Raw genomic sequence first — 25,458 nt, 5'->3', positions numbered from 1 at the left:
CCGAGTTCGAGAACAACCCGCCGAGTTCCCACGAGCATATCTCCTACACGCTTCCAAATCCTCACCAGAGCATCCTTTATGAGGATTTGGGTTTCTGGGACTATTGCTACACATTAAATTTCTAATTACGCGTGCAGCTACGAAGGGTTAGACCTTATACACTTAAACCCTTTTTAACTCAGTAACATTTCATATGACTCGCCGAGTTTGAAGAACAACTCATCGAGTTCCAGGCAATCTTCATAGGACTCGCTGAGTTGTTCATCCAACTCGTTGAGTTTAATACCATCTTCATAGAACTCACCGACTCCACTTTGGAACTCACCGAGTCCCTTCAGTCCTTTTCTTATACAGACCAAATCTGAGACATGCAATGCTTCCAAACCATAAATCTAGGTTCCCAGGGCATGCTTATCACGTAAAGTTGCAAACTTTTCGTGCATGCATGACCCTGTGAGCTCAAAAAGGCAATTCCAAGCTCTTTATGAGGTCATACACTCAATAGGGACCTCAATCACTTCAACCACATAGACTTTATACTTCTAAGATGTTCATAAGGTCTAGATCTGAAGTCCTTTCGGGTTATAGAGCACAAACACATGGAGTTTGAGGTTTTAGGGCTTGAAAACCACCAATTAGGGACAAAAAGGGGATCTAATGAACTAGTGATGAAGGAAGGGACTTTTCTAACTGAATGGAAGCCTCTCACAGGGTAGATGTTAGATCTACTTCCCATCCTTTCACTCTTCCACCTCCTTCTTCTTCTCTTAAGATCCAAACTTCCTTCACAAAGCCAAAAAAATCACTCACAAGGACAATATGGGGGCTAGCGTTTCGCTCTACAGCTCTCTGGAACTGTTAGGGACAAGGGGGGTCGGGTTAGAGCGTTTAAATAGGGTGTAAACACCCGGGTTAGTGTTTTTTCCCAGACAGGGTTTACTCGCTGATTCCAAAGCTTAGACCTCGCGTCTTATCCCGCTTCTACTCAGCGAGTTGGTCCTTCAACTCACCGAGTCCAAGGCCAAAAATGCATTATTTAAAAAGTTAATTACAAAGAATATGTACCAGGAACCAGGTGCTACAAATATATAGTTAAATATGGTCATATCATAGGGCCATTTTACAAGGGAGTGTCATCAGTCGTAGTAGCAGGCCCCGTCACTAGGAGTTCACTTTTGTTATCATTCTGATCAGGTGCACCATGTGAAGGCTAAATGTCCCTTTCTTGGTGCTAGGCCTGTCCAACCACTGGTCCCGACTAGTTTGTGGATCAAAGGTGGACACCAAAGGAGAGGTGAGGCCCCGAAGGACAGCGGTCGTGGTTTTCATCTCACAATAGTGGAGGCTATGACGGCACCTGACGTCGTTACTGGTATGCTTTCATTTATTATTTTGTTAAATTATTTCCTTGTATGTGTGTTCTTCTATTTCTGATAGGTACAATCTTAGATAACTCTTTGACTGCTCTTGTTCTTTTTGACTCAGGTGTGAGTAGGTCTTTCATATCCCAATCCTTCAGTAAGGATTTTATTATGACTGTTGGGGAGTTGAAATGTTCATTGCGAGTTTCCATCACCACCAAACATGGAACTGCAGTCTCGAGTGGTAGTCCAAACTCTTAGTGGGGGAGAACTGATTATTTATGGAAAGAGTACCTGAGTTGGTTCAGCTATTTGGGCTCAACAGCATCTTCAGCATGGGTGCTTGGATTATCCCGTGTATGTGGTTGACACCCAGGATGAGAGGAGGGTTTCCGTTTCAGATGTAACAGTGGTTAGGGATTTTTTGGATGTATTCCAGTAGGATTTACCTAGTATGCCTCCCATGAAGCAAGTGGAGTTCAGGATCGAACTGATCCCCAGTGTGGTACCGATGGCGAAGAGTTGTATCACCTCACATAACCCGAGATGCAAGATTTATCGTCTCATCTGTTGGTGCTACAGGGCAAGCAGTTTATCTGACCGAGAAGTTCACCCTGGTGAGCACTGATCTTGTTTGTGAAGAAGAAGGATGGGTCCCATCGCAAGTACATAGACTATCGGGAGTTGAACAAGTTGATAGTGAAGAACCGTTACCCACTCCCTAGGATTTGTGATCTCTTCGATCAGTTGCAGGGTGCATTAGGGTTCTTGAAGACAGATCTAAGGTTAGGGTACCACCAGATGTGGTTTAGGGAGGAGGACATGATGAAGACAACATTCCAAACTTGTTATGGTCATTGCGAGTTCGTGTTCATGCCGTTCGGGCTCACCAACACACTGACAACGTTTATTGACCTGATGAACCGGGTGTAAAGGCTGATGCTCATCAATCATTATGTTCTTTTATGATATTCTGGTCTACTCCAAGACCAGGGAGAAGGATGAGGAGCTTCTTAGAGATATCCAAGGAGTATTGAGACTGGAGAGGCTTTATGCAAAATTCTACAAATGTGAGTTTTGGTTACAGGAGGTCCATTTTTTGGACATCTCGTTAATTAGAATGATATTTTAGGAGCTTCCTGGGTTAAATGGTTATTCTCGGAGATTTATTCAGGATTTCTCCAAGGTTGTTGTTCCTCTAACATGCCTAACGAGGAAAGGTACGGAATTCCATTGGGCCCCTGAGCAGCAGGCTGCATTTCAGACCTTATGGGGGAAGCTATGTGAAGCCTCAGTATTGACCCTCCATAAGGGTGTTGAGGACTTTATGGTATATTGTGACGTATTGATCACAGGTGATGAGATTTAAAACCTTTAAATCTATGAAGATCGATTAGATCTCAAACAGGTAAGTAAATATAAAACTGTAAGAACACAAAAATAAGAACGAGACAAGATTGAATCAAACGAGTCGAATGATTAAACAAAATCCTCAGAAGAGCTCGATTAAGAACATCAACTGTAGAGGATTGGTAGGTTACAAGAACAATTAAAGAAATCTGTAATGCTATCGTTACGCTCTAGATTAATCTCTAAAATCATTAACCTAATATGCATGCAAGCATATACTTATATATCAAACATAATGGGCTCTCGGTTGGACAGGCCCAAACCGGAGTTCAAAATAAATAAACTATCGAGCCCAACGACGCAACACTTCAAAATAATCTTCAGCCCAACAATCTCCCCCTTTGCATCACTTGGAGCGAGACCTCCACTTGTTACTTGGGCCAGCAGCTGAAGCAGGTACCTTCTTCTTCACAGTGTTAAATAGACATTTGGTGAGCGAGAGAATCGTCTGTCTAAACCGGATGTACCATTGGATCATATCATTGAAGTACTTGATGTCATCAGCTGAATTCTCTTTACACCTCTTGATGATTGATAACACGTGCTCCAGACAAGCAGTGGTGTAAAGGTGTTTGTCAGCTAAAGCAAAGAGACATTTCTGTCCTTCTGCTCTAGTGAACATAACCGAGTTGCGTCTCGGGTCGATCTTGCCCATTTGCATTTGGTTGAGATCACTGGCCGATCCCACAGGAGCTATCTTCGGTTTCTTCTTGAAGACTGTGGCAACCTCCTGATCCATTAGGGCAACCTCCACAATGTAGCAGGCTAACATCCTTTTGATATGGTCTATAATGGGACCATATTCGACTTCATTAGTCAAAAGGATATTATACAAAACAATCCAATCATGAGGATTTAAGTTCGGTAGATCTGCCAGGGAGATAAGATGAGCAGTTCTTGCAGATCCCCGAATCACCTTGAATCGAACGTTTATAAAACGACCTTCGGTGTAAGGCTTCAGTACCCGAACGTTCACAATCTTCTGGGTGCTCCAAGTTAGGTACTGAGGATGAGCAGCCGCCAGATAGAAGTCGATGAACTCCCTGTCAAGCTCAGCGTTCGGATGAGGGACTTCAAAGATGTTTGAGAAGGCATGGAAGATGAATGCCTTTCGAGTCAGCGGCATGTCGATCTGCGAGTCGACAGTATTATTGCAGTCGAACGAGATAACCGGCTCGAGCCATAATATGCTGGGAGTGTCTATGGCCTCTTTTAACATTCTCTCCCGAGTCCATCCAGGGAATAGAGTCTTCCTGCTCTCGAGGAGATCGTGGGCTTCCTTTTGCTTGCGTTCAACTTCTTCAGCCTCTCGCGCCACACGATTTACATCTTCATCCACATTGCGACTGTTCTTTCGTTTCAACATGTCAGCAATGGTCTCCCTGTCTTCATCTTCATCTTCATCTTCTTCCTCAGCTATGTTTTTCCCTTTGTTCTTCACACCCGAACCCGAAGCTTGACCAGTCGGAGGTGGTTCGGTTGTGTGAGTAGCTTTGGAGGAAGGAGGTGGTTTCGATCCGGTTTGCTTATCTTCTCCCCCTTGTTTCAGAATGGACACGAAACTCGGAAGGCCTTCGATTTTGCTGAGAAGGGCCAAGGCAGGAGCAAGTTTTTCAGCAAGGGTTCTCCTCACCGAATAGTTTAAAATCAGATCGTGTGCTTCCAGGATGTTGGACAAGACAGCATGTACATCCGAAACACATGTCTTGATGACCTCCCTTTCAGATCGAAGAGCTTCAAGTTGTTGTTGTGAGTTTGAAAGCTGCGTGCTCTTGATCTCGAGGGCGGTTGTTTTGCTTGCCAGAACGTCCATCAAAGAGTTTTCAGCCAATTGCTGAACAATCAGTTCCAAAGTTGTCTTGGTGGCGTCGGCGCTTTCCTGTAAGGACTTCAACAGGATAGAAGCGTCGGAGAATAGTTTATCGACTTTTTCGGTCGCAGCCTCACAGGCTCTGGTTGAGGCGTCAATAGCAGCAGTTGCAGAGGCCACCGAATCATGTTGAGCCCGGGAGAAGGCATCAACAATTTTCTGAAGCACAGCTTTAGAGAGAGAGGACTGCTGGTTGGAAGAGGAGGCGAGAAGTAGATCAACCTTCTCGTTAAGCTCTTTAAGATGCTTCTTTGTCACTCGAGCATCATCCTCCTCGTCACTCTGAACCTGAAACGGACTATAGTAGACCGAATCAAAGTTCATGTGTTCACCACCAAGGTAAGGGCTATCTCCATCAGAGGCATTTTCTGGAGATGGAGGGGGTGGTGAAGCTGGGGGTGTTGTGGTTGGGGTATGTTGAGGTTGAGTATTGGGTGGGGTAGTTTTGGGTGGTGGTTGAGTGTGGGTAGGTTCGGTTGTATGGGTTTCGGTTTGTGGTGGTTCGGTTACGGGTGGTGTTTCGGTTACTGGTGGTGTTTCGGTTGCAGTTGTGAAAATGGGTGGTGGTGTAGGGAAAGATGTTTGTGGAATAGTGGTAGTGGGGATTATGGTCAGAATGGAAGTAGGAATGGTGGGAGGAGGTGAAGGAACTGGTGAATTATGAATATCTATCTCTGGGGTAGGAGACGGTGGTGGTGTGTTGCCTCGTTGTGGGGTTTCGCCTCCTTGAGAGCCATCCGAACCCGAATGCTCATCTTCTGAGTTACTTGAAGAAGAGGGAATAACAAGCTTGCGCTTCGGTTGTGTCTTCCTCCTCTTCGGCTGTGGTGACTGTGCAGCCTTTGTCTGTTTCCTCTTCTTGGGAGAAGGACCCTTAGGAGCTTTGGTCGCTTGCTTCCTTTTGTCCGCCTTTTTGCCCCTGGGCACCGGTTTGTCTGCATCGTGGATGGACCTGAGCATATCCGGTGTAAGTTCCCTGGGACCAGTTGCCCTGAATTCCTTGATCGTCCGAATCAACCTGCTGTCAGAGGGCACGTCGCCATACATTGTCTCTGGGATGGAGCCAATGAACGAAAATTTAGATGCATCTGAGACGATGATCTTCTTGGTATGAAACATACCAACAGAAGACATCGATGCACCGGCAGCAGTTGGAATGTCGAACTTGTCCATCGCCCATTTTGTAATCAAAATCCAGAACCGGGCCAACGACACCTCAGAGTGTCGTGATGATGAAGAAAGGCTCTGAATGAGCTGTTGCCATAGGACCAACCCATAGTCCAGGTTAATCCCGTTGTAGACCGCGTACATGATCGACAGGAAGAGGCGACTGGCACCGTCGGATCCTGAACTCCGTTCCGACAAGCCCTTGAATAGGACTGTAAACAAGCCGTTCCACTGTGGCGGCAGGCAGGACTTTTTGAACTTAGCGACGGAGGTGAGGACCTCCGTGTACCCCATGTTGTAAAACATGTTAAACAGATGCCCAACCGGAATCGTCTCCGGATTTATTCTTGATGGGTCAACAGCCAACCCTAGCATTGTGCAGAAACGTTGGCGAGAAACTGATGTCTTGTGATCTGCAATTTCGAAGAACACCCGTTCGACTGACTTGTCGTAATAAGCAGTCGCATAAACCTGCGATAGGGCCACCATTAGCACAGATTCGATCCTTGAGAGTGCTGGAGCGAGTTGGGAGTACTTCAAACACTCAATAATCGGCGATATGTAGGAGTCGTACGCCAAAGGGTTGAGGTCAATCACCAGACATTGTTGTGGACGGATGGGTAGGATTTGTGAAGTAGCATGGACAGAAGATGATTCAGCCATTGTTGAGGATTGAAGAAGATGATGAACAGTAAAGCTTTTTGGGTGTATTTGTTCTTTGGAAATTTTGTAGGCAGTAAAGAGGTAAAAGGTGGTGTAGATGGCCTTTTATAGTGGGTGATAGGAGAGAGAAAAATCGTTTCAAATCTTCTATGGAAATACGAAAAGGTTTCTTGAGTGACAGATGGATGACAGTTGAGGCGTGTGTTGATCACGTAGGAGAGAGAGTGTCAGATTCCTAGGATCACGCCGCCCAACAAGCGCCATTTCAGAGAGAAAACCGTTTCAATTCCTCACGCGCCTTTAAGTGCCAGAGTGATGACGCTTGGATTTCGCACACGCGTCCACAATGTCAGTAAAAGCATGGCCGTTTCAAATTCACACGCGCCCACTTTTTACCGTCGTTTGAATTTCAATCCGTTTAACTCCCGCCGAGGCAGCAACCTTTCGTCTTATCCTTTTAAACGGCATCTTTTGAATTAAATACCCACGTGGATTGTTTTTACCACAACTTCATAATTAACCACCAAGTAATAATACAGCCTGTAAAAGTTAGTAACGGAATTTTGGAAAATCAAAGATTTTCGTGCAAAGAGTGTAAAGGAAAAAGAAATAAAGCAACTCTTTTAAGGATTTTCTGTGATGTCAATAATGACATGAAACTGATGATCCCGGGCACGAATCTCTTCCTTCAAGGTCAAGAGAGACCTTAAAGTGTTAGCGTGGATTCCCGTTGAATTACGATCAAACATTTATTAATAAATGTTGAAAGGCTTCTTTTAATTAGGCTAAATAAGGGTGGCTTGCGCTTTGATTCAGCAATTCTAGTCTTGAAATAAGAAAGAAAGTGAACAAAGTACTTGTGAGACCAGTGTAGCCTGTTGAACAAGTAGGTAGGAATTTATTTTAAATTGGCTTGGGAAAATATAAAATCTCAGATAAAAAACAAAAACTGGATCCCAAGGGAAGAAATGTTATGGTGTTTAACAATTTCATAGGAATCACACAAAAGAAAATTTGAGATTTCATTAGGGTACATTCGTCAATCCTTTGGTGAAAACTTGAGCAAATTAATTGTTCACCGTCAATACATTAGGTGTTGAATTTTGGGTTTCACTCAGCTCATAGTTGCACGAAACTAAGATCATAAACACAGATGTTGTGTAACCATAAACCTCAGTGGTAATTTCTGAGAGTCTCAAGGGTTACGATGATGAAACGAATGTAATGGAGAAATAAAATGGAGATGGTGTAAGAAAACATAGTACCTCTGCTGCGAAACTAAGGACCAAGCAGGAAACTCTCAACTCATGTGAGAAGAGAGTGAGGTAGCTCACGATTAGAATAAATGAATTAGCTTTATTGGGAAGACAAGGTTTGTGTATACCATGTCATGAAGGCTATTATTCAAAATCTTATGAGGCTTGGGACACATACAGCAGCATGCTTCTAGGGACAGTTAAGCAATTCATCTATTATACCCCCATAAACGAACATACAAGAAAAAAAATATATATATTTTTGGAGTTTTTGATTTATTAAAGAAATAAAAAATAAAAGAAAAAAAGGAATAAAAAAATAAGTAAGAGAAAAAAAATAAGACTTAAAAAAAAACTTTGGAAAAAATATGAAAGACCGAACCCGAACGTTCGGTTGGTTTTGGTTGGAAAAAAAAATGAAAAACCGAACCCGAGCATTCGGTTGGTTTCGGTTCCAGAAAATTTTGAAAAACCGAACCCGAGCGTTCGGTTGGTTTCGGTTTAGCAAAATTTTGGAAAACCGAACCCGAACCTTCGGTTGGTTTCGGTTCAACGAAATTTTGTAAAACCGAACCCGAACTTTCGGTAGGTTTCGGTTTTGGAAAATTTTGAGAAACCAAGGGATTTAGACATGCAATTGGAAAATACTTTCAAACACTAAGAAAAACAATTTTGTACAAGAAATATACAACCAAGAACAACTACCTTTGAAGTAATGAGCGAGTTGGATGGTTTAACCGAACCCGAACGTTCGGTTGGTTTCGCTTCTTACGTTTGAGGTTGAGAGGTAGTGTGAGGTACTGACTCTGATTCCATCATACCTAGCCCTTGCCGTATTCTGTTGAATGATGCTTCAGGAAGAGCTTTGGTAAAGACGTCAGCCAGTTGATCAGTGGTTCTTACGAAATGAACTTCGACGTTTCCATCTTCCACGTGATCTTTGATGAAGTGATACCTTAGTGCTATGTGTTTGGTTTTAGAGTGTTGCACTGGGTTATGACAGATCCTAATTGCACTCCCAGAGTCACAATATAGTGGGATCTTTTTCATATTGATTCCATAGTCTCGAAGTTGACTCTGGATCCAAATCACTTGAGATGTGCAAGAGGCAGCGGCAATGTATTCCGCTTCGGCAGTAGACAATGACACACACGTTTGTTTCTTGGATTGCCAGCTGACCAACTTCCCGTCAAGGAATTGGCAGCCACCAATTGTGCTTTTTCTGTCGAGTCCACATCCTCCACGGTCAACATCAGAATAGGCTTGAACGAAGAAGCCTGAGTTGGAAGGATACCATAAACCTAAGGAGGTGGTTCGCTTGAGATAGCGTAAGATGTTCTTCACTGCAAGCATGTGAGGTTCGCGTGGGTTCGCCTGAAATCGAGCACAATAACACACAGAAAACATGATGTTAGGCCTGCTAGCAGTCAGATACATTAGTGAGCCTATCATTTGACGATAGAGAGTGATATCGACAGCTGGTTTGTCTAGAGATGGAGTTAGCTTGGTGCCGAATGCCATTGGGACTTTGACTTTTGAGTCTCCCATCATGCCAAATTTTGCTAGGAGAGTCTTCGTGTAAGCTTCCTGATTAATAAAGATGCCTTCGGGTCCCTGTCTAATATTTAAACCAAGGAAAAAGTTAATAGGACCCATTTCAAATTTAGTCTCCATCAACTTTCTGAATTCAGCTGTTAAGCTGGGATTCGTGGAGCCAAAGATGATGTCATCGACATAAATTTGAACTATCATAAGGTGGTTACCTTCCTTTTTACGAAAGAAGGTTGGGTCAACCGAACCTTATTTGAATTTAGACATCTTTAAAAATTTTGTTAGCGTTTCATACCAGGCTCTCGGAGCTTGTTTAAGGCCATATACAGCTTTATCCAGAATGTAGCAATGATTTGGATATTTTTCGTTCACAAACCCAGGAGGTTGCTCCACATACACGGTTTCTTCGAGTTCTCCATTGAGAAATGCACACTTGACGTCCATTTGGAAAACTTCAAAGTTTTTGTGAGCAGCATAAGCCAGAAATATTCTAACAAATTCTAGCCTAGCTACTGGAGCGAAAGTCTCTTCATAATCTATCCCTTCCTCCTGACAATATCCCTTTACAACCAGACAAGCCTTGTTCCTTATTACATTCCCTTCCTTGTCCATTTTGTTCCTAAAAACCCATTTAAGACCAACAACCGAAGCATCTGGAGGAGTTGGAATGAGGCGCCAGACTTTGTTCCTTTCAAATTCGTTTAGTTCGGCTTGCATTGCTTGAACCCAGTCAGAGTGATCGAGGGCAATGTTAACTGTCTTCGGTTCAACTTTTGATACGAATGAGTTAAACATACAAAACTCAACTTTTGAGAATAAGGATGTCTGTTTTGCCTTCAGCTGTGATCAGGTCAGAACCTTTTCAGAGACATCACCAACCACTTGAGAGATAGGATGATCTCTGGTCCATTTGGTAAGAGGAGGGTAATTCGGATCAAAGGTTGGGTCTAGTTCAGCATTGATCATTTCTTCTGGCTCAGATTGGCTATCGTAATCAAGCGTCATATCATCATGCTCCCCCTCGATTGATGAGCTTTGAGAAACTTGAGGTTCAGGGGTTTCTTGTGGTGCTGAGCTTTCAGGCGTTGAAGCACCTTCGGTTGGAGAGGTACCTTCGGTTGGAGAAGCACCTTCGGTTGGAGAAGCACCTTCGGTTGGAGAAGCACCTTCGGTTGGAGTTGTAGAACTTGGCTCCCCCTCGACATGAGAGCTTGGCTCCCCCTCGACAGTGGCATTGTCAGATGGAGGTTCATCAGAAGTCGATCCTCCTTCATTCATTCTCCTTGCGACTTCTTCGACAATCTGCTTCATGTGGTCAACCTTGTTGTCTGTTGCACCTGCTTCTGAGAGAGAAACTTTCTCTGGTTCATCAAAGAGCTCCAGAACCCATGTGAATCGTGAAAAGTCATCAACAATAACAAGAATATACTTGCTACCACCGATGCTTTCGATAGATGAAGGACCACACAAATTGATATGAAGTAATTCGAGTGGTTCAACAACTTTTGTGTTAATTACAGATGGGTGACTTTGACGACTCTGCTTCCCCATTTCGCATGCAGCACACAAATGATCTCTGTTGAACTTGAACAATGGAAGACCCCTAACATGACCTCTAGTAACAAGTCGGTTGATATCTTTAAAGTTGAGATGAGAGAGTCTTCGGTGCCACAGCCAGCTTTCGTCAGATTGAGCTTTTGATAACAAGCATATAGCTGGGTTTCCTTTGATGGGTTTCAGGTTTAGAGGCAACATTTCACCCTTTCGCTCGGACTTGAGAATCACTTTCTTTGTCTTTTTTTCTATGATTTCAGAACCTTCATCGTCGAATGAGACTTTGAGACCTGTACCTCCAACAAGCTGAGATACACTGATGAGGTTGTGTTGAAGTCCTTCCACATAAGCCACCTTCCTTATAGTAAAGTCACCATTTGTTATCATCCCGTATCCCTGTATGGTGCCGAAAGAGTTATTTCCAAACTTGACATTGCCACCATTTGCAAGAGATCTGTATTCCCTGAGCTCCTCTTTCCTCCCTGTCATGTGACGTGAGCAGCCACTATCGATGTACCATTCTTCGTCGAACTGCTCGTCACTTATAACCTGCAAAAATTAAGCAGATTTAGGAACCCAAAGTTTCTTGGGTCCACGTGAGCTTTTCATGGTAACAGGAACAATAAGAGAGACATCAACAAGATATGTTCGTTTTATGAGTGTAGTTTCATCTTTCTTTTTAATGGTAAAAACTTTTATCTTATTAGGATTGGGTGCATTCGGTTTGGACTCTGGTTTGGATTCATTGTCCTTCTGTTTGCCCTTTTGTTCAGCTGACGAATGAGATTTATGAGATTTATGAGATTTTTGAGAGTGAACAAAATTGGCTTTAGAGCAAGACGGAGATGAATTGGTGGAATTAGAAGAATTAGATGAACTAGAAGGAGTGGGTTTAGATGGAGAGGACTTCTTGGCTGGAGACTCTAGGTGACCCTTTTGCTTTTGATCATTGGAGGGACTGACCTTAGAGTATTGATCTCTTCTAACTTCAGAACCGAACGTTTGCTTTCGGTTGGAATCGTTCTTTGAACCAAACCTTTGCTTTCGGTTGAGGTCATTCTCAGAACCGAACCTTTGCTTTCGGTTGAAGTCATTCTCAGAACCGAACCTTTGCTTTCGGTTGGAATTTTCTTGTGAATCGAACCTTGGCTTTCGGTTTGTATTTTCTTGTAAACCGAACCTTGGCTTTCGGTTGTTGTGACTTTCAGACTTTTCGACAGGATTGTTTTCATACTTCAAATTCTTGTCTTGATGTGAGAAGTATGCATTCTGGGATTGCCAGAATTGTCTCCTTTCAGAGAGATTCTTCCTGTATCTTTGGTTCCTTTCTCTCTTCTTATTCCTCATCTGCTTTGGTTGATGATGAAAGTTAGCTTTCGTTTTCGGTTTTTCCTTGGCTGGTTCCTTTTGAACTGAAGGAGTTTTACTTTGAGCCGAGGGAGTAGAGGGAATGTCTGAAGGAGTTTCACTTTGAGCTGAGGGAGTAGAGGGAACGTCTTCTTTTGCCGAACTTTCATCCTCTAGAGGAATGTCTTTTGTACCGCTGGTGCTTGGCTCATCGAAATTATCTGGCTTATTTAAGGGTTCAGGTATGTATCTACCTTTACTCATCCAGGAGGTTCTTTCAGATAAACCAACCGTTTCGTTTGCATTATCTATTGGAGCAGACCAGAAGTACTCATCACAGCCATCAGCATTGTCTTCGTTTACAATAGTTGTGAGTTCAGCTGTCTGATGTTCGGTTACTCCAGTTACCTTGTATACTTGATTCGGAGTGGTCCTGACCTTTTGATACACAACTGCTTTCTCTGCTAATATCGGGGACTTTTGTTGGGACAATCGAGCGAACTCTACTGAATTTTCAGAGATAAGATTCTTGTGGTTTTCAGGTTCGCTTTTAACAAATTCTAAGCAGTCAACCGTGTCCTCTACAGAAATTTCACTCATGTTGTCGTCTTCGTTAAGCTCAGATGCATTTTCAACATCAATTTTGTTTTCTGAGCTTACGTTGTCGTTTAAAGAGTCAAATTTTTGTATGGTTTTGGTCCTCAGTTTAAGTCTATCATTTTCATCCAAAAGATTTTTAAGCATGTCCTTGTGGTCCTTGGATTTAATAAAGGGCTCAATTTTGTCCAGTCCATACATGTAGGTCGGATTGACATCATCAGACGATATCACACTCTCACAATTATAGGCTTCGGCATCGATTTCATCCTCCTTAAACTCAAGGAAGGGCAAAATCATGCGATGGATCTTTTGGCCTATTTCACAGTCCAAGTGAAGCTGAGTAATATTAGAATATAGACGTTTTGCAATTAAACAAAAAACATTCCGCTGTTTTAATAATTTTAAATTATCTCTTTGCAAGTAAATGTTTTCGTCTTTAACTTTAACTAATTCAGACTCCTTCAACTCGATCCACATTCGCCGCTCCTCACTCTTCGATGCCACCCTGCTTAATTGATCAGTTAGGTTAGAATTGGTGACTTGAGTTTGAGTTAAGCTACTATCTAAATGAGAAATTCTTGTATTAACATTTTTAAGTTCTTTCTCATATGAGGATTGTGGTACTTTAAATGAAACAAAAACCGATTGTACCTACTTTATCAGTTCATCAAGCTCATTGAACTGTTGGCTGAGTGGCTTGGCTGTAAAGCACATGTCCTCCTGCACCTTCGGTTCCTTGCTTCCATTATCGGTGTTGTATCCCCTCATCTGAGATACATCTGACACCATGAAGCACCTGCCTCCACTGCTTTCATCCTTTGCCACATAAGCCTTTCCATGGGTAGGCTTCCTCACTTCATCGTCTTCTGAGTCGGTAGACCAAACTTCCGTGCTACCGAACTCGTCATCAGCAACCGAACCCTGCACAATAAAAGCATTAGTAGAAGGGTTAGCGGTAGACTTCTTCTTTCTCAACTCATCTATTCTTTTCTGCAACACAGCTTCCTCACCCATTCCATCATCCTTTTCAGCCATCTTCTTAAGGACGCAATCTTTAGCATAGTGGTTTTTCCCACCATAGTAGTAACAGCTTACCCCGGAATCGCCATCCACCTTTGGTTCCTTCTTGGGCTCTTCAACCTTCGGTTCATTGTTAACTTTTTCTGAACTGTAACTCCCCTGCCAGTTTCGGTTTTTATTGCTGGGGAATCTCTTCTTTATGAACCTTTTGGGGTTAGACACCATCATAGCATAATCCTCAGACGTGAGGTCATACTCCTCCAAGTTAAGGTCTTCATCCTCCACCGCAGCTTTACTTTTTGATAGGAGGGCCAACGAACCAAGGCTTGAAACAACGTTTTTCTCCTGCAGTACAATCTTTTCCTGGGACTTGAGAATGCCCACCAGTTTCGCCAATGAGTATGATTTAAACTGCTCATGGGCTTTGACTGTAGACACCACTGCTCTCCATTCAGACCTCAGACCATTTAAGAATGTAACCTTTTGCTCGATAAGCTTCCTTTCGATGTCATGCTTGATCATCTTGCTAAGAAGATGATTGAAGCGATCGAACGTCTGAGTCACTGTTTCTTCGGCTCCTTGCCTGAATTCTCCAAAATCAGATAAAAGCAAGGTTTGGATAGAATGTTCAAGATCCTCGTCTGTAGGGTACAGTTCGCGAAGTCTATCCCAAACTTCTTTTGCCGTCGTGCATGAGCTGACCAACCTAAAGGTGTCGGACTGAAGGGCAAATCTGATTAACCTTAATGCCTTGATATTGCACTGGAATTTGTCCTTTTCGTCTTGTGCAATATCTTTAACATCCTTCAGCAGATCGTTGTACTCCTTTTGAGTTTTAATAATCCTGGACGTTGCTGAATGAGAAAACGGTCCATTAATGATAGCTTCCCATATGAGGTATCCATTATCCTCAGATCCTATCACATAGTCTTCGAAGTGATGCGCCCAGACTTCGTAGTCATGGGTATATAGGATTGGAATCTTTGTCGTCGAACCGATGCTGTTGGAGATATTGATAGGATTTGATTGCGACTCGTCCATTATGATCGAAAAAACCTGTTAAAAAGATCAGACTTGTAATAACTCAGATTAGGGCAAAACAATAAATATCAAGATACGTCAATAATGAGATGACGGCTCAATAAATATTATTAATTGCGGAAAAACCCTAATTGTAACCTTTTCACAGAAAAGATGTGTATCGATTACACAGCCTCCTGCTCTGATACCAATTGATGAGATTTAAAACCTTTAAATCTATGAAGATCGATTAGATCTCAAACAGGTAAGTAAATATAAAACTGTAAGAACACAAAAATAAGAACGAGACAAGATTGAATCAAACGAGTCGAATGATTAAACAAAATCCTCAGAAGAGCTCGATTAAGAACATCAACTGTAGAGGATTGGTAGGTTACAAGAACGATTAAAGAAATCTGTAATGCTATCGTTACGCTCTAGATTAATCTCTAAAATCATTAACCTAATATGCATGCAAGCATATACTTATATATCAAACATAATGGGCTCTCGGTTGGACAGGCCCAAACCGGAGTACAAAATAAATAAACTATCGAGCCCAACGACGCAACACTTCAAAATAATCTTCAACCCAACAACAGGTTTTAGAGCGGTTCCTATGCAGAGAGGTAGAGCCATTGCTTATGCATCCAGGCAGTTGAAGCCTCATGAGGTTAGGTATCCGACTCACGAATTGGGGTTGGGGCAGTAGTGTTTGCCCTCAAGATTTGGCGACATTATCTCTATGGGGTCTGATGTACCATCTACACGAATCACAGAATTTGAGATATCTTATGGATCAGCAGAATCTGAACATGAGGCGGCACAGGTGGCTTGACATGAGATTCTCTATTATCCGGGGAAGGCCAATGTGGTCGATAATGCTTTGAACCGCAAGGCGGCTTGTACTCCTGCTTGAGAGCACTCTTTGAGAATAACCATCAACTCCCCACTTCTAGATTTGATCATAGAGGCTCAGAACGAGGGAGTTAAGATGGAAAATTAGAAGAATGAGAGGATAAAGGGTGAGATTGACAGGTTTTCTACTGAATATCACGGACTTTTAACCCCGTGCGGTCAGGTTTGGGTGCCATTTTCAGCAGGGTCTGGTAGATAGTTTTGGAGGAAGCTCATAAGTACATATTCTCGATTCACCCAGGAGCCACCAAGATGTACCAGGACCTAATACTTAGTTACTAGTAGCCATGCATGAAGAGAGAGATTATATCATATATGGAGAGATGCTTGATATGTCAGATGGCGAAGGCTCAGCACCAGAGACCGCACGGCGAGTTGCAGCCCTTGGAGGTTCCCATGTGGAAAAAGGAATAGATCACCATGGATTTCATTACCAAGCTATCAAGGATAGCCAAAGGATTTGATGCGATTAGGGTTATTGTTGACCGGTTGACCAAGAGTGCCCACTTTCATGCCATTTGAGAGAGTTCTTTGGCCGAAAAGTTGGCTAACATGTATCTGCGCGAGATTGTCACTTGCCACGTTGTACCAGTATCCATTGTATCTGATCATGATGTACAATTTACTTCTCGGTTTTAGCATATGTTTCATGAGGAGTTGGGTACGAGACTGTATTTCAACACTGTTTATCACCCTTAGGATGATAGATAAAATGAGTGGACCACTCAAATACTCGAGGAGATGTTGCGGGATTATGTCATTGATTATGGTGGGAGTTGGGATTCCTACCTTCCCTAACTGAGTTTTCTTACAACAACAACTATCATTCTAGCATCGCTGCACAGCCTTTCGAGCTTCTCTATGGGAGGAAGTATCACACACCAATTTGTTGGGGAGAAGTCGGTCACAAAGTTATAGGCAGGATTGAAGTATTTTTCCAGACTATGGACCTTATTTAGCAGATTAGACAGAGATTATGGACAACCCAAAATCGACAAAAGATTTATGTCGACCGCCGACGATCCGAGATAGAATGTCAGTTCGGGGATATGATTTTACTAAAGGTATCACCCTGGAATGGTGTCATATGCTTCGGGAAAAGGGGCAAGTTGGGCCACAGTTTATTATACCTTTCTGAATGGACCACCCAAAAGGGTTCTGAATGGACGTGGGAGACGGAGGAGGAGATGAGAGAGCATTACCCCCGAATTATTTGGAATGACGGACTTCGAGCGAGAAGTTTGATTTAAGTGGGAGAGAGTTGTACCACCCGAATCCCGTGGTACCTTACACTTTTAACTTTTGGCATCTTAGGGTTTGCCACGGTATGGTGGACGCACACTACAAGAAAAAGACCCTTTTACGACGCGTAAACAACGACACTCGGAGATTTATGTTACGCAAAAGAGAGTGACGTTAAAAAAGTGTCATCTCTTCAAAAAATTTAAGGATTTATGTCACGCATTATTGCGTGCCCTTGAATTAGTGTCTAAAGAAAAAAAATTAAAAACATGGAGGGTGCTTTATCTTAAACGTGCGTCGTCTGTGGCTGTCGCTTTATAAATTTTAATAAACCAGGGGGGAAATGGAATCCATAAAAATCAAAACCCCCGCCTGTTCGATCCATTCTCAACCATCGACCCTAATCTTTGAATTAGCAAGAAAGAAGCCTTAGGGATCGACTTCATCTTTACCCACCTCCAACGCCTCCAACCATAGTCCTTCATCCAACACAACTCGGGCTTTCTCTGCATGAAAACCTCCAACTACATCCTCCACATAAAAAAAAAACGCTAATTTGTGGCCACGTTTTGACATCAGGGTCCCATTAGGATCTTCTGTTAGGGACGATTGCTCATATTTAGTTCATACATCCCCTCTAACCAAACCATTAGCATCGTAAAACAACCCTAATCTTCTGTTCGTTCGTATTGGCGGCTAGAGAGGGAATTGTTTAAGGTTTTGTGTGGGTTTGTCGGATTTATGAGTCACCGTCGAGGGAAGATGGGGAAGAGGACTTCGAGACAAACTTTTCTCCAACCTAAGGTATCGATTCCTATTATTTTCTTCTCCTTCGTTTCTATTTTTCCTACGAAGCACTATCTACCTCCATGGTCGACAGCCTAGGATGTCGGTGTGTTTCTATGTCGCCACCCTCCACAATTAGACAGTTGGAGGGTCAACGACTTTTTCCATCAGTTCGATTCTTGCATAGAAGTTGCAATCCAAAAACAAAAAGAACAGGTGTCTGTCGAGGTTAGTTACATTTATAAGAAGATTTTGTTTTTTACATTAAAAAAGGATTAAAATCTTTTTCTTTCCTACTTCATCTCACTTTCTCAGAAATGCAGCTTAGCAAAATGATGCTTCTGAAGTATTAGGAGTGATATTTGACTGTTTACACCAATCGTTCAAATCATCTGGTTCTGGTTGTGGTGTTATTTTTGATATTGAAGAAAAGGAAAACAGTGGAATGGGAACGGGGGAATGGGAGTGTGAAAACGGGTAATTTTTTGGGAATATTTATAAAAGATTTCAAATGCTTCACATAAAAAATATATTTTTGATTCTGTTTTTTTCTTTTCTCAACAACCTGATTCTGAAGGTAATGAACATTGATGGAGAACTTGTCCCCCTCAGTGAAAAAAAAAATATGTGTCATTGTTTATATTACAGGTGGAATATTTTAAAAAACAGTTGAAGATATGGCTTCTGGAACTTTCCCCCCTAATTAGTATTTACAAATTGCCTCTTGTGTTACCAATGAGTTGTCATATATCTAATATCTGACAATCTCTTTGTTTTTACAAGAATTAGATGACCCTCTAATCGCACTATAAAGGTAATCTCAATTAGAACATGCTTAATTGTCTACCAGTAACTAATACAATGATAACCTACAGTTTAAAACTATCTTTTTAATTTTAGGTTTGGAATCTTGGCTCACCTGATCTTAACTTCACACTGGATGCACATATCAAGGAAGTGAATTGTGTGGATCTTAACTTCACACTGGATGCACATCTCAATGAGATGTCCCCCTTTTTTTGGCTATGTGTAAAAATGTGTCTACAATTTGCATTTTATGTTATAAATAATTTGAAACAGGTTTGGGACTATCAAACTAAAACCTATGTCCAAACTCTAAAAGGTCACACACACAATGTTTTTGTTGCATATTTCCATCCTGAGCTTCCAATAATAATGATAGGTTCAGAAGATGGTGTTGTTCGTATATGGCATTCAACCACTTACAGGTGAGCTCTTGTTTTTTTACCTTTAAGGGTGTGTTTGTTTTGTAGATTCTGAAGGAATTGGAATGCTAGATTCCATTCCATGGTGTGTTTGGTTTCCAAATAGATGGAATTCAATTTTTGTTGGATTCCTTCAAATTCCATGTTTGATGGATGGAAGGAATTCAATTTCTTTCTTCATTATACACTCGTTACACATATGTTAAAAATGTAAACTTTTTGACTTTATGCCACTCTTTTTTTTATTTAGACTTGATAACACCTTGAACTATGGAGTTGAAAGGGTTTGGGCTGTTGGATACATGAAAGGTTCACATCGGTAAGTTTGTATAGCACTTTTGTTTTTTGTTTTGTGGGTCTTGAATCTTGATGCTTCTTCATTCATCTGGATTTATTTTAATTACTGTTTTTATAGGATTGTTATTAGCTATGATGAAGGAACCATAATGGTGAAAATTGGACGTGAAGAGCATGTAGCCAGCATGGACAATAGTGGAAAAATTATATGGGCTAAACATAATGAAATTCAAACTGTCAACATCAAGAGTGTGGGAGCTGATCATGAGGTTTGGACTTTAAAGCCCATATACATGTTATGTTATGTCAACAATGAAATAGGAAAAATAAAAATCTATTTTTTATTCAGGTTTCTGATGGAGAGAGGCTGCCTTTAGCAGTTAAAGAACTGGGAACATGTGATCTTTATCCAAAAGTGAGTTATGCTTGTTCCTACCTTCCTTTAAACTGAAAATAGTCAACCATATGGACTTTGAATTTTCTATTTTTCCATAGAGCTTGAAGCACAACCCAAATGGGAGGTTTGTTGTTGTCTGTGGTGATGGTGAATACATCATATATACAGCTTTGGCATGGAGAAATAAATCATTTGGGTCTGCATTAGAGATTGTTTGGTCATCTGATGGTGAATATGTTGTTAGGGAAAGTACATCTAAGATCAAGATCTTCAAAAAAAAATTTCAGGTTCTCCTATAACATTCCAAAGGGTACATCTGTCATTTACTAATCTACTCAAAGATTTATGTTTCAGGTGTTTAATCTAACCAGGAAAAGAAAATCATCCGGCCAACTTTTTCAGTTGAGAAAATATTCCGAGGATCTTTACTTGCAATGTGTTCAAATGATTTTATATGTTTCTATGATTGGGTTGAGTGTAGATTGATTCAACGAATTGATGTCAATGTCAAAGTAAACACTAGTTACACAGTGAGGCATTAGCCACTCTCATTCTTAACAAACTCCTTGTTGGTATCAAGGTATCATTTTTTTATAATTGTTTATAAAATTATTTCATCAAATGTTTGTTTATTTGTTTCTTATAATTCTTCCAATGCATATTGTTGTGTAGGTCTGTGCCATTAAAGCCCTTGGTTTTGGAGAGAACCAAAAGTCAAACTTGCAGGATCTTGCAACTCTGACTGGAGGAGAGGTGGGTCTCATTTTTTTTTTGCATATTTTCAACTTCTTTGTTGTGTATACATTTTGGTTTGAAATTTGTTGATGTTTCCATAAATTTGTTGTAGGTCATAACTGATGAACTTGGCATGAATCTTGATAAAATGGTACCAGAAATGCTAGGGACTTGCAAAAGGGTAGTATTGAAACCACATTGCTATTTTTAATTTTTATTTTAAATTATTTTTTGGTTATCAAGGTTCATACTCTCTCTCTCTCTCTCTCTCTCTCTCTCTCTCTCTCTCTTTAAATTATGCAAATTGAAACCACATTTTTATTTTTAATTTTTAATTTAAATTATTTTTTCTCTTTCCAGAGTCTACCCAGACTTGAGGGTATTATTAATAACCTCCCAAGTTCAAACCAGCATCTTTTGAAATCCATGCACACAAAGGTGATAGGGTGAAAGTTCATTACCGGGTGAGTTAGTAGATACATCTACATAGCTATTTCCTTTCTTTTTCCATCCCATCCCACCCCCCCTCTTCTCTGAGTTATTATCTCAGTTTTCTGTATCACTTAATGAATGATTGTATTTGTATGTATATCCTTGAACATTCTTTTCAGCTCTCGTTTTGCAGGGGAAACTTACTGATGGAACTGTTTTAAATATTTGCATCTGGTTTTAGGGGTTACTCAAGGAAAATGCAAATGGTAGCAAATACTGGGCATATGGAGGTGACTTTGGAGATACACCAAATGACTTAAATTTCTACTTAAATGTTCTTTTATGGCCTGATTGGACTCCTCATCCTGCTCTAAATGGTGATTACTATAATTTTTTTGCTTAGTATTTAGGTTTTTGTTCAGCTATTTCCAACAAAAATGTTTCCATGGTGAATCTTTTGGTAGAGACAATGTATAAGAATTACTTCATTGAGCTAATTATGATGTGATCCTTTGTTTATTTGTTTTCATAGGTCAAGTATTGCTATCAACCAATTAAAATTTCGTTCACCAATGGCGTAATTAAGGTATCAATATCATCACTCTTACTTATTTGTCTATATCATTTTCATGAAAATGTTTATGTTGCGTATTATATATTCATATGTCCAGTTGTGCTTTCTATATAGCAAATGTTAACCTTGGTCTTCGTGTTTTTTTTATAGATTACAAACACCAATTTCTTTCAAACAACAAAAGATCTAGAGTTTAATTAGGTGATTGAAGGTGATGGATGTAAACTTGATTCTGGAACTCTAAGTCTACCAACATTAGAGTTTAATTGGGTGATTGAAGGTGATGTTGGTTCTTGAAACGAGACTCAAGATATCATATTTTGACATGGCTAGAAGCCTTGGAGGAAACGAGACTCAATCAAAAGTAAAAACACAGAGAGTTGTTGGCACATAGTAAGCTAGATGATGCAATTGTATATAAATGAGTTCATTTTTTTATAACATTTACTCAATATTGGAATAATTATTTGTATTTGACATATTAGTGAAATGAATTATCTTTGTTATTTATGGTATTTTATTTTGTATTATGAGATTTTTAATGTATTATTTAATTTGAAAATTAGTAAATCTATAAATAATATTTTTTTAAACATTTAAAATTATGATACGCAAAAATATGTGTCATTTTCATTTATGACATGGCCTTTCTTGACAGGGGAATTCTTGATACGCATTTCGTGTCATTAACACGCGCGTCCTAAGGTTACGACACGCGAATGCGTGTTGTCTTCTTTTATGACAGGGCCTTCCTTGATACGCACTGCGTGTCATAAACGCGTGTCGTAAACGCGCGTCATAATTGCGCGTCGTAAATGAGCGTCGTAAATGCGCGTCGTCTCTCTTTATGACAATGCCTTCCTTGACGCGTATTTGCGCGTCGTCTGAGCCTTTTACGACATGCAATGAACGTCGTAAAAGACTGTTTTTCGAGTAGTTTCACCATGATGTGGTAAATCTGTTGGAATAGGCGTCTAAGCCCATAACTATTATTGTTATGTACTTGACCCGAGAGTAGCATGGTCCATTTGGGTTGTATGACACCAGAACAATCTGAAGGATAGATAATTGAGAAAAGGTTATTTATGGTTTGTTAATATATTATAAGTTCTAATATATTAGTATGAAATCATATTATTTAATTAGTATTTATCAATAATTAATTTGGAATTAATTTTGTGATCAAAAGAGACTAATTAAATATAAGGGGTTGATTTGGTAAATCATTCATTCTTATAAAGGTGGCTTATGATCCATAGTTCTTCATGTTGGGCTAAGTCTATGTGGTAACCCATGGATACTCCATGGACGTTTTAACCCATGGAGAATGAGGGATATGCAAAGTCATTAGGGTTTACATGGTGTAACCCTAGTTTACCAGACTATATAAGAACCCCTCTAGCTCATGAAATTGGCACTAAAGTGACACTAAGGAGTGACTAGTTGAAACACAAGAGGGCAAGCCGATTTTATGAGCGCAAGTGACATCTTCTCAAGTTCCTCCATTTTTGGTGGTGTTGTGTGATTCCATTTGAGGTGCAACACTTGGGGCACTAACTTCTTAAAGGTCCAAGGCTTCAACTACATTAAAAGGTATGTCGTCTAACTTGTATTTCATGTTGTTAATACTCCATTGTATGTTAGTTTGGATGATGCTTTGGAATATAGAATGTATGCATGTATAATTGAGAAAACATAGATCCAAAGCATCTAGGGTTACATGTACACCATAGGAGTGTTAGAATGCTCAATACCCTTCAGTGGTAATAGAGCCTAGGGTTGGTTTTAATTATACTTGTTGCAACTTGTTGTTTATGCTTGAAAAATCAATTTCCTACTGTTCTGGACAGTGGACTCATCGAGTCCTATGGGGGACTCGCCGAGTCCAAGCACAATTTTGACCAACTCGCCGAGTTTGTTCTTGCACTTGACGAGTTTATGCCCCAGAATGCGATTTTTGAGGTTTTTGGCTAGAATTGGGCTACGGTCATTACCTTAGGCTGTTTTTGAATTTATAAACCTATTTTTGATGTGGTAATGATCATGCTTATCCAATTTAGAAGATAATTGTCAAAGTTTCATGTTTTGTATTAGTTTATATGATTATGCTAATTACATGAAATTTTTTTGATATGAATTATCTTGTTCATATGAGTTTAATCTAGATCATGGACGTTACTTGACATGCTTTTTAGTTTATTTAATGATCTTTATGGCCTTTAATGTACTCCATAACTTGTCCTTAAGTTATGGAAAATGAAAAGTTTTTCTTTTAAAAGACTTCATTAAACTCATAGGTTATGGTCTTGAAGAGTTTTTTCCATAAATGTTTTTTTATGAACTCCATGACTTCTCCTCAAGTTATGGATTTTCAAGAGTCTTTTCATTAAAGCCTATATTAAACTTATATGTTATGGAATTTGAAAAGTTTTGACATGTTTCAAAACTTACCCTCAAGTTTTGGAATTTGTAAATGTAGAGTCTTCTTTTCACACATTTAGTTCCAAACCCTAGAATTTTAAAAGTTTAAAATTCAACCCTTATACTATTATAATATTATAGGTTTAACATTTATACATATATATATAAGAGTAAATTCATTCTTACTGTTAGTAGGCCTCATTCACGAAGTTGGTCTATGAAGGCGGTATAGAGTTACTGCCTATAAAATGAGAGTTTAATGGGTGTCCACTCTCACCCACCACTTCCTTGATTGGTGGAGGGTCGTTAGCTGAACGGGTAGGATAGGACACTAATTCTCCCTTCATTAAAAGTATAATTATAAATATAAAGCAACTAAACTTTTATTAAATTCCCAATCTTAGTTACTTAGGAAAATGTGAATATGGTGCTAACCCATGAAATTTCACTATGCACCTTGTTAAGTCGTTAGTGGAGCGTGTGTGCTTAACCGACACACTAATCTGGACTGACAGTGCGTGGCAAAGGGTATCTTGATTTTAATCATAGATCAATGGAGCATGTGTGGTTAATCAGCACATTGATTAAGTGGTTGTAACATTGAGTGTACCACGCTAATTTGTGTTGGATAAGGTGTCTAAGTCCATAACTATTTCTGGTATGTACTTGACCCGACCCGGCATGGTCGATTTGGGTTGCATGGCACCATGCAATTGGATAAACTAAATGAGAGAAATAACACATATGGTTTATTAATATATTATAAGTTCTAATTGTTGGAATAGTGTCTAAGGCTGCAACTATATTAGGCAAGTATTTGACCCGGTTGTGCATGGTCCTTTTGGGTTGCCTTCACCATAGCAACTTGATAGGATGATTTATTAAGAGAGAGTAAATATTATTAATATATTATGGGAATAATATAAAGAATAATATATTGTTATTTGATTAATATAAGTCATAGAATTAATTGGAATTAATTTGGTGACCTAAAGAGGTTAATTAAATAAAGGGGTATAAACTGTCAATTGTTTGATAGTTAAGCTTAAGACTATAAATCCTTATAGATATATAGGGGACGGATTCTAGAAGCAAGGATAGCTTCAAAATCGTCCAATGAGTTATCTAAGGAAAGGATTTGGATAGCCTTAAGAGAAGATTATCCAATTAGGGTTTTGGTTGTAACCCTTAAGGAATCTACAAGTATAAATAGACCCCATGGGCAAGGGAAATCGAGACCACACTTAAAGTAAGAGAACTCTGGCCGATTTCCTCCCCTCTCCTCTCTCCTACTTCATCTTGCTTGCTATTGGTGTTTGTAAGCCATTAGAGGTGTGACAATTGTTACTCTAGAAGCTCCAAGACAACAAGATCAACAAGGAATTCAAAGGTATGGTTCTAAATCTTTTTCAATGTTGTTATTTAACCTAATTAGCCATTACAAGTCTTGGATTCAAAACATGTTTAATTAGAAATCCTAGATCCAAGCATTAGGGTTTTACATGCGCACATAGGAAAGTTCTTATGGTTAAAACCCATCAGTGGTATCAGAGCCTTGCTTGGTTTTCTTTAAATTGTTGCTTGATTAACTGAAACAAACCTGCAAAATTC

General features: G+C 40.2%; 1 protein-coding gene across 1 annotated transcript; it reads left to right on the top strand.

Annotated features, from left to right (window-relative positions):
• Positions 1-15,438: 15,438 nt before the first annotated feature.
• LOC145067662 (coatomer subunit beta'-1-like) lies at positions 15,439-20,171 on the top strand. Its single transcript, XM_079014749.1, has 8 exons — positions 15,439-15,492; positions 18,666-18,794; positions 18,846-18,994; positions 19,242-19,310; positions 19,407-19,557; positions 19,638-19,703; positions 19,784-19,972; positions 20,040-20,171. The coding sequence occupies exons 1-8, from the start codon at positions 15,439-15,441 to the stop codon at positions 20,169-20,171; spliced, it is 939 nt and encodes a 312-aa protein (XP_078870875.1).
• The last annotated feature ends 5,287 nt before the right edge of the window (positions 20,172-25,458 follow it).

Source organism: Lactuca serriola, chromosome 8, assembly GCF_051521515.1.
Source record: "Lactuca serriola cultivar US96UC23 chromosome 8, Lser_US96UC23_V15, whole genome shotgun sequence".
NCBI lineage: Eukaryota > Viridiplantae > Streptophyta > Magnoliopsida > Asterales > Asteraceae > Lactuca > Lactuca serriola.
Note: the sequence above shows the minus strand (reverse complement) of the source record. Positions and strands in the feature narration are given on the sequence as shown.

What these genes read in the sequence shown, in the direction of transcription:
- LOC145067662 (XM_079014749.1), top strand. Translation starts at nt 15,439, where the DNA reads ATGCAGAGAGGTAGAGCCATTGCTTATGCATCCAGGCAGTTGAAGCCT. An exon ending in GGCAGTTGAAGCCTCATGAG is followed by an intron (nt 15,493 to 18,665) that starts GTTAGGTATCCG and finishes TTTTAATTTTAG; the next exon opens with GTTTGGAATCTTGGCTCACC. An exon ending in GTGTGGGAGCTGATCATGAG is followed by an intron (nt 19,558 to 19,637) that starts GTTTGGACTTTA and finishes TTTTTTATTCAG; the next exon opens with GTTTCTGATGGAGAGAGGCT.